Raw genomic sequence first — 10,381 nt, forward strand, 5'->3', positions numbered from 1 at the left:
ATGTATTTCAAATAAAACAAATCATTTATTTATAATATCTTGAATGTTGAAAGTTGAATTTCTTCTCAGCCAAAGTTGTCAAAAAAAAAAAAACGAAATATGACAAAGTACGTAATTGCTCTAAAAAAACTGAAAGTTGTCTCCGCGCATTCCTCTGGCATCTACACGAACTACGACCATGTACAGAAGTAAGTATCATAGCACATTGATTGACGTAATAGAACTGTTGTCTTTTTTTATACCCTGAACCCATTGAAAATGGGTAAAGAGGGTATATTGTATTTGTGCAAATGTATGTAACAGGCAGAAGGAAGCATCTCCGACCCCATAAAGCATATATATTCTTGATCAGCATCAACAGCCGAGTCGATCTAGCCATGTCCGTCTGTCCGTCCGTCTGTCCGTATGTATGACCGCAAGGATCTCAGAACCTATAAGAGCAGAGACTTGAAATTTTAGCTGTAGGTCCTCCTAGTGCCCGGGCAGATCGAGCTTGTTTTCGATATTCGATAACTTGCTCCGTTTCCAAGTAATCGAAATCCTGTTTTTTGGGCAATTTCGGTAAATAATATGAGCTAGAGTCACCAAACTTGACATGTAGGTTCTAGAATAGTATTTATATATCAGGTATCTTTCATTTTATACCTATCGCCTGTTGGAGGAACAGGGTTCAGGGTATCCCCTAGTCGGGAGCTCTCGACTAGAACCTCTTACTTGTTTTATTTTGTGGTTCTGCTACTGCAGCGCTTATCGCCCAACTGAATCTGAATCAGAAACGCGTCTGGCTTGCGATTTTGCTTCTCTTTCTGCACTTCTCTTCTCTTTTATTAGCTTAAACAAACCACGCGTATCAGCTCAATGTCTACTCTGGCGTTCGGCAAAACAAACTTGAGATAAATCCCATAAAATCATAAAATATAAAGAACCATTAAAAACAATCACAAGTTATAACGTCGCGTGACTAATTCAAGTGCAAATTGCAAGTTGTTAATTGGGTTTCTTGGAGGTGTGACTACAATGTCAGTTGATAATGGAAGATAAAAGCAATGGCTGATATGATAGAGCTGAATCATATTCCAATATGATTTCTGCGTTGATATCTAAGAGAGCTATTAAGATATGCTATAGATGAGCTAAGTTTGGCTTAAGTGGTAAATCGCAAATGGCATTTTTAGCATTCTAAATATCTTATTAAGCATTGTTAGATTCTCCAAGAAATTGTACTCCTTAGGTTTTGAGGTTATGTTAGCCTAGAAAACAGGTTAGTTTTTCATTAAGGTTATCCTAGAACATAATGGTGTGAGGTATACAATGAAAAAGAGTTTAAACTGCAGATAATGATTAGATTGAGATTGGAAAAAAGTTAGTCTATGAAAAGTTAAGCTAGGTTAGGTAAGGTAGTGATTGGTTAGGTGAGGTTATGTTAGACTAAGTGATGTTATGTTAGACTAAGTGATGTTATGTTAGACAAAGTGGGGTTATGTTATGTGAGGTTGTGTTAAATTGTAGGTATTACATAAACAATTACGTATATGCAGTACATAATATATGTATGTATTATTCTCGGGATGAGAATAAGGAAACATACTATATGTATTATTTATTTATTTATTTTTAAATGGTCGACAAAACGAGTGTCAACCTTAGCATTTAATACATTAGAATAGCAAAATTAAAAACTTAAAGCCTAATCAATGCAAGGGATGAGAATAAGGTAGTTTTTCTTGGATTCAAGTTGATTAGTTTCCGCCTAATTAGACTAAGTACTACCTAAAAGTACAATAGCTCGGTAGTTGCTAATTCTTCTCGATCTTCACTTTTTATCAACTACTTTGCAAATATATAAAAATAATGCTAATAAGCAAATTAAACAAGCCATATAAGTACTCGCTAAGCATTTGACGCAAATTATTGAGTTAGTTGCATTCAGGAAACTAAAGAGAAAAGTTGAGATGTGTTCAAAGCTGCAAGCCCTATTCTTGCTCAGGTTGTATTAATGGAAAGTATAACAAAAACTTTTCAATTAACTATTCTATATTCTATTCAGCGTTCTGGCCATTTGCCTGCATTTGGCCATGAGCGAAGATGTGTCAGCCCCTCAGGTTATAACCGAAAGTGAGCCCAGACACACGACCACAGACGATTTTCTGTATTGACGGCGATATTCTTTTTATATTTTGTCAACAGTTTGGAAAGAGATATGAATCTTAATACCAGGCGGAAAGAAATAATTACGGTTGAGGAAAAAAAATGTTAAACTTTCAAACAAAAAATTCCGTTAAATATTGCTAATAGAAACGATAAACATTCATTCAGGTCTCTGGTGTATGATTAGACCCGACCAAAACTGGTTTTAATGAGCTGCGAATATGGTAATTGCAATTTGTTCAACTTCAAGTTCAAAGTCAACTTCTAACTGTAATTTACCAGTTGTACGCCTGGTTATACGTAAAGCAGTATATATTTTTAAGGTCTTTGCACTCTGAAAGTACTTTGGCTAAGCTTTAATAACTTTGGGGCGTTTGCTTTGTATTTCGTTAAAACTCAAGGTGGTTTTTTATGTTCAATTAGAATTTATACGCTATAAATTGAATATATGTTAAATATATATAATAAAAAGAAAATGTTTCACGTTTGTTTTTGCAAAAAAGTGACCTTGAAGCAGCTTGAACTTTATATAAATATTTGTATTAATCAGAATTGTCCCAATTGCCTACATTTTGTCTTCATATCGATTAATTATAAAAGCTCTGTACAATACATGGAAGTACAACTTTCATAACAGACCACTTAACAGCGATCTACAGCTGCTATGTGTTTGTTTAACAGCATGCCGCTTAAGCTTTTTCTAACAGTGCTTTGTATTAACTGGCAACGCTATACAAATGAAAAGCTCTCAACTTAACAGTAGAGGCAAAAACAACAATACTGCACGCATCCGCACCGATTCGCCCAGAGCACAAGCAAACCACCTGTTGAGAGCAAGCAGAAGCGGAGAGGCGTGCGTGAGGGAGCGCGTTCGAGTTTGGTGTGTGGTGTTTACGTTTCGAGAGCCGCTTTCATTAGTGTGTTTATATTACGCCGCTCACACAACTTCCTCCCTGCCAACGAAAAGGCAACGCGATCGCGCGACTTCACTCAGTTGTTGACCCACTCTCGTGCAGAGCGGTTCGTCTGGCGTGTCTCTACAAGAATCGAAGTGTTTGCGTGCGTGAACTGAATTCATTTATTTACTTTCGCTACACAAGCCGCGCCTGATACAAGCGTAGGGCCGTGAAATTTGCTGTTGGCTTTTATTTATAATTAATTGGTGTGTGCGAAAAGGTGCTATTATTATTATTGCCCTACAATGGCTGTGCGTTTCATGGATATGTTAAAGCTCACCTTTAAGTAAGTATTTGAACAGTAATCAATAAAACAAAAGCACTTAGGTCCCCTCTCTGTGGCAGTGCATGTGTGTGAGTGTTGCAGCAACATTAACAGATTTCTTGTTCGATCGTTAGTCGTTATGATGGTTGCTCTCGCTTGCTCTCACACATGTACACACATCTGCACATATCTCGGTGTCTGCATGTGTTTATAACGGAGTGTTGCGTTGGTGAAATTGTTGCGCAAGTTTTGCAGCTGGTTTTTGCATAAATTTATCGATGCCTTTTGTTTTCTTCATTTCGATTCAGCTGTGATTTTTTTTTATTTATTTGTCCAAATTCGTTAGTTTTTTATTGCTATTATTTGCACGTTTTTGCCCACATATGAAATTGTTGTTTTTTTTTTTTGTTATTGCTTATATTATGACCAGGCATTACAACAGTATTAAAAGCGGGCGCCTTAAATATCAATTGGTCGAATTTAGTTTATAGCTAAAGTTGAAAATCAATAGCATTTTTAGGGCAAATACACATATAAAAAAAAGTTAGCTAATCATAATATAATATAAAACTAATAGACGGGCGAATTCTTTATTTGATTTGAAAAAGATAAGTATGTAGTACTATATAAAATTATAATATGCCCTTAAGTAAGGGTTGATGGTACTCAAACGATCATATAATATGAAATACAGCTAACGCTAAAATATTTTAACTACAAAATGTAGAATTATTAGGACATTAGAATCGGCATAATATGATATCTGATATATATATCTGATATATATTGTAAATTGATAATATAATAGCCAGTTTAGTATAATTTCAAGAAAATCATTTAAAACGCAAGTATTCATATTTTTAGGGGTACCTACCTGAGGTATGTACCTACTTTTGAGTATTCTTACGTGCACTTGTACCTACTTTAGAGTATTAACATGTCTGGAGTAGAAAAGGTATTCAAAATCAGTGTAAATTTCCAAGCAAACAGTGAACACTTGTCTTAATTAGCTTAGCTTGAATAAAGGTCAAACTGCTTTTACAGACTTTTCCATATTTCAATAAGAAATCCTAGCTTCTCTGCAAGTCTTATTACTCATATGAGTCCCACTGTAGGTACATATGCGACAACAGATTGATAAAGCCCGTCAGGTGCATAGTTCGTTTAGCTTTCAGGTAGAATATTTGCTGGATTTTTTTTGATTGTGCTCCGAATTGCTAAATAGGCGTGACATGGCAAGTTTTAGTCATATCATGTATATTTAATTTTTATTCGCATGCTAATCTATTGCTTAGATATTGTAGTTACAACATTTTAGTTTCCATCCATCGAAATATATGCACCCTTTGCTGATTTTGAAGATTTCTTTCGCTTAACCTTCGCTTTTGCAAATGTTTCGGAGAACTTCGTTAGTTTGCTGATAAGAATTACATAGAAATCAATACACATGCAGCTTATCAGTTGTCTGATAAACAGCTGTAGATATGGACATGTGTGTGTAGATTTGTATTACGAGTCATCTACAACATGCGAAATTTGTCGGGCGATTTCGTGGAATAGACTAAAACTAATTATATATCATGCGGTAAGTCCATTAGAGCAATTTATTTCATATAAAGAGCTGATAGATCAGTTTAGATATCAGAATATTGCTAAAATGTTGTCTACCATAAAATATATATCTTATCAATCAATATATATTTATAGATATATGCATTTTTATTTGTTTTATTAATAATAAGTATTCATATTTATATATTCAAATTTATATATATATATACATATATATAAAACAAATAAAAAATGCATTCCATACACATTTAAGTTCCGCGAACAAACCAGATTGTTTTGTCGTTAAGTCTCTATATATGTATATGCAATTAATAATGACAAGGCTGATTTGAATGGAATGAGTTAATAATACAGCTATCTAATAAATGGATTAGATCTTAACTTGAAAACGTAAAAAAAACAGGTTAAGTAAAAATTGATTTAAAAATTGGTTACATTTGCACTATGAAAGTCATTCTCAAATAAATAATATTTTATGTTAACGCTTGTTGAACTTAAAGCTCTAGAAAAATTAATTATATCAATTTATTTTACGCTGTTAAAGTTGTTGCCCTGAAAATCTATAAAATATACAAGTAAGAGTGCTCTAGTCGGGAGTGCCCGACTAGGGAATACCCTTAACCTTCTTCATATACTACATAAGAGAAACATATCGAATTTGGGGACTCTAGCTCTTAATAATTAAGAGATTTGTTAAAAAAAAAACATGATTTCCATTAACATTATACCCTTTCAATGGGTTCTGGGTATAGAAAAAGAAAAATTGTATACTAAAGCCAATGCCTTAAGTAATACTAAGTAATGTGTTAAGCGATTTATTTTATCTTGAGTTAGTAAAAGTTTATTTATTTCTATAAGTAAGCTTCTAAATAATAAAAAACTGAGTCACAGAACAATTGACAAAATCTGTCTTATGGGTAGCAACTGACTGCCCTGATTGACTGACTGACTGATTGATGACAAGCTCTCAGCCCGAGCCGTAACAAATATATAAAATTATATTTATCACTAATTATTTATTACATTTCGTAACGTAAGTGAATAATAAGCAACACTTTGAGAAATAGCCGGAAAATGCTCTATAAATAAATATTAAATAGATAATAAACTGTTAATAGATAATTTTTGACTTCTTTCGATTAACTTTAAATCTGTTTCGAAAATGTATTGCTGGTTTTGGCGCCCTTTCCATTTTCAAATAGTTATTTAGCTGGCTCGAGGTCAAATTTTGAACATCTTTCTTACTAATTCCGCTTGATACATTTTTCAAAAATTATGTTGTAGTAGAAATTTCCATACGATCCGCATTAAGCCCAGTTTAAAAGCCTTACATATACAATATATTATTTCCTGTATCAGTTGTTTATGCAAGCTTAAGAAATCCTTTAAGTCTGATGTGTATAAATTAACTATACCCTTCCTTCATAGTCTGTCGCTTGGTAGAGATCAGAAGGTGTATATCGATTCCAGCGCAAAATAGAACAAATTGAAATTAAATTTCAGTTACGAAATATATTTGTAGCTTATGTGATCTGCGATCGAAAATGTCTACTAGTTAGGGTATACTTTAACGTATATTGTTTGTTAATGGCATTTCTTCAGTTTGTCTCCCTTCTCTTTCTTCGCTCCTAACTGTAGACTGCAATTTACCAGCTCCATTTCCGTCACGTACTGCTACTCTAATCTCGTGTATCTGATCTCTCTTTCTCTCTTTCTCCCCTTGCCCCCGTCTTGTTCCTTTCTCTGAAATGAGCAATTTGTATGCAATTTCGTTGTTATTGTTGTTGTTGCTAAAGCTAAACTATGTCAGTGCATTGGGGCAATGCGTGTTAAATATAAAATATGTGATTAATTTTTGAGCTGCGCAATTGAAAAGAAACAAATGCCATAAAATGCATAAATCGCACACCCACAGCTGAGAGCGCAGCAATAAAAGTTAAATGCAAAAATAAAAAAAAATCACAAACAAAAACAATATTGAAAATAAAAATTAAATAAATAAAAAACAAAAAAAAAACCGTAAATAGAAAACTTGTCGTGCATATTAAGCGTGCAGCGTTGAGGTTGGTCAAAAGGCGCGACTTTCAAAACAAAACAAAAAGCACCGAAAAAAAAACATACCGTAACGCAACCACAGTGTGGCATTGAAAGCGAACCACCCAACCACCCAACCACCAAGCCGCCGGCAATTTGTTGAGTGCGTGACTGATTTTAGGCCAAAACAAGTTAGATGAAGTTGTCTACGAACTATCGAAGTCTAAATGCCCTAACATTTAGAAAATGTATTATATAAAATATTGTGACCTGCTGATATTAGATTTGGCATGCTATAATAGTTAGATAACAAAATGTAGAGTTGGCTTATAATATATATAAAAATATATTAGAATAACAAATTTTGGTCCCTTAGTTCCTATAGCAGCCATATAGCATAGTAAGCCGAAGTGCATGATATATTGTTTATTGTTTATTGTTTTTTTTGTATTATACTCAGTTTTGTCGGAGTTCATATAAAGAGAGTCGAAAGTTCATATAAATCTCTGAATTGGATTGATTGGCAATATGAATACTCTAATTTATAGTGGTCCGATTTATACGTATTCAGAAAGAAAAGGCTAGATCGACTCGGCTGTTAACACTGATCAAGAATATATATAAAATTGTCTTAAATAAAATATGCCGGATTTCTAATTTGGAAGGTCGCCAAATCCAGCATTATATAGGATATCTATATATTATATATCTCGTTTATATCTCCTACCTTGCCTCGCACATTTCCTTACATAACTGAAATCCCCTTTGTAAGTGTATATTTATTGCAGCAAGAAGTGCGCCCCACAAACTGCGGCTTCAATCCCAACTATGTTTTCCACTCTCACTCACACTTACTCCCTCTCTCTCTCTCTCTCTCGCTCTCTCGCTCTTTGTCTATTTGCCTATACAGGGTGCTCAGCTTTAAGTACGAACAGCGTCGCCTGACCACAGCCATCTATTCGGTGGTGAAAACCAAGCTGGGCAACGTGAAGGGCGTCAAGCGCAACACCATATGGGGCGGCAGTTATTATAGCTTCGAGAAAATTCCGTTTGCCAAGCCGCCGCTGGGCGAGCTGCGTTTCAGGGCGCCGGAGCCGGCGGAGCCCTGGGAACGGGAGCTGGACTGCACATCGCCGGGCGAGAAGCCGCTGCAAACACATCCCTTTTTTCGCAAATTTGCCGGCTCCGAGGATTGTTTGTATTTGAATGTGTACGCTAAGGATGTGAGTAATTGTAGCAGGCAGCTTTTAGTCAGCAATTACTAACTGCTTCTCTTTATTTGCGTTTAACAGCTGCAGCCAGCGAAACCGCGTCCTGTGCTGGTCTGGATCTATGGTGGAGGGTTTCAGGTGGGCGAGGCCACGCGTGATATGTACAGTCCGGATTTCTTTATGTCCAAGGATGTGGTGCTGGTCTCCATAAGCTATCGCCTGGGCGCGCTGGGCTTTCTCAGCCTCGAGGATCCGGAGCTGAATGTGCCCGGCAATGCGGGGCTCAAGGATCAAATTATGGGCCTGCGTTGGGTGAAGGATAACATCGAAGCCTTCGGCGGTGATCCCAACAATGTGACCCTGTTTGGTGAGAGCGCCGGTGGCGCCTCCACGCATCTGATCACGCTCAGCCCCCAGACAGAAGGTCTGCTGCACAAGGCCATTGTGATGTCCGGCAGCGCTTTGTGCCCCTGGGCACAGCCACCGAACAACGGTTGGGCTCTACGCCTGGCACAGAAGCTGGGCTACACGGGAGCCAATAAGGATCGGGAGATATTTCAGTTTCTGCGCCAGGCCAGGGGCGGGGACATTGTCAAGGCGACCGCGCAGGTGCTCAACAAGGAGGAGAAGCACAATCGCGTGCTGTTTGCCTTTGGACCAGTCGTGGAGCCCTACAAAACGGAGCACACGGTCATTGGCCAGTCGCCGTACGAGCTCATGCAGCAGACCTGGAGCCGGCGTGTGCCCATGATGTTTGGTGGCACTAGCTTTGAGGGGCTGCTCTTCTATCCAGGTGAGTTGTAGTCCTGTTGCCTGGCTGTTGCCAGACTTCTTGTTTATGCTGATCCTAACCCAAAACTTACAGAGGTTACTCGACGTCCTGCTACGCTGGATGAGGTGGGCGATTGCAAGAATGTTTTACCCCTTGATCTGGGCGAGAATCTGGATCCCAAGCTGCGCGAGAATTATGCACTGCAGCTGAAACGCGCCTACTTTGGCGAGGAGTCGTGCAATCAGGCGAACATGATGAAGTTCCTCGATCTGGAATCGTACCGCGAATTCTGGCATCCCATCTATCGCACAGCCGTGGCCCGACTCCGTCTGGGCAGCGCTCCCACCTATCTGTACCGCTTCGATCACGACTCCAAGCTCTGCAACGCCATACGCATTGTGCTCTGCGGCAATGAGATGCGTGGTGTGTGCCATGGCGATGATCTCTGCTACATCTTTCACAGCATGCTGGCCAATCAGGCGGCGGCCGGCTCAGCCGAGCACAAGATCATCTCCGGCATGATTGACATCTGGACGAGCTTTGCGGCCAACGGGGATCCCAACTGCGAGAGCATCAAGCAGCTGACATTTGCGCCGCTCGAGAGCGAGACACAGATTCAGTGCCTGAACATTGGACAAGACTTTGAGTTCAAGACGCTGCCCGAGCTGGAAAAGCTACAGCTCTGGGATAGCTTCTATTCTAGAAATAAACTTTAAGCTAGATTTGATCTGGGTTGTAATTGGTTTTATAGCTTTAGCTAACAGATTTTGAGGCCTCGTTTGTATCGCATGTAAATATCTTGTATATATTAAATATGTTACGAGCATTTTGTATATTTAAACTCAAGTTTATTTTTATTTATTCTGGCGAGCTGTGTTTAGTTCAATCTTGCTCCATATGCAGCAAATAGAATTGAGAAATAAACATTTTTAATATGATTGTTAGGAAACACAATTTATTAATACTGCAGTGATCTTTTATAATGTCTAATACATACAATGTTTTTAATTGATTACTTTCTTGGGATATTAATTTGACATGAAGTTAAATGTTTACGTTGCCACTTGTTAAGGAAATGTTAAATTTATAGGCAAGTATGGCAACGCCGTAAGCTGAAAAGTCTGAACAATGCACAGTGGTTCCATGCTGTAAAAAAGTTTTGAAGAACATGCAGTTGGACCTCTCGCTATTTGCACGAATAAAATAAATAATAAGAATGCATAAAATAAATGCACCTATCTTATAAAAAAGTGTGCACTATAAAAGGATCAAATCGTATAATAAGCTAGATTATAAATGTGCAATACAAAAGGATCATATGATATAATAAGCTAGATTATAAGATTATAAAATCCAATGGGCAAAGTGACACGTTGAGCGTTGCCATGTCAGATTGTGTTATTTTCCATAAATTAAAAGGTGG

The 10,381-nt window shown here is 37.4% G+C and overlaps 1 protein-coding gene across 2 annotated transcripts; it reads left to right on the plus strand.

Annotated features, from left to right (window-relative positions):
• The first annotated feature begins 57 nt into the window (after nt 1–57).
• Nucleotides 58–9,799, plus strand: alpha-Est10 (alpha-Esterase-10). Of its 2 annotated transcripts, none has more exons than XM_064694348.1 (4): nt 58–188; nt 7,886–8,198; nt 8,268–8,979; nt 9,052–9,799. In XM_064694348.1, the coding sequence occupies exons 1-4, from the start codon at nt 100–102 to the stop codon at nt 9,672–9,674; spliced, it is 1,737 nt and encodes a 578-aa protein (XP_064550418.1). In that variant the 5' UTR covers nt 58–99; the 3' UTR covers nt 9,675–9,799. The 2 variants fall into 2 exon arrangements, with proteins under 2 accessions (XP_064550418.1, XP_064550426.1); XM_064694356.1 differs by lacking the exon at nt 58–188 and adding an exon at nt 3,135–3,390.
• Nucleotides 9,800–10,381: the final 582 nt, after the last annotated feature.

This window comes from Drosophila montana, unplaced genomic scaffold (genome assembly GCF_035044405.1).
Source record: "Drosophila montana isolate Dmon_TW-CO22-7 unplaced genomic scaffold, ASM3504440v1 contig_1505_1, whole genome shotgun sequence".
Classification (NCBI taxonomy): domain Eukaryota; kingdom Metazoa; phylum Arthropoda; class Insecta; order Diptera; family Drosophilidae; genus Drosophila; species Drosophila montana.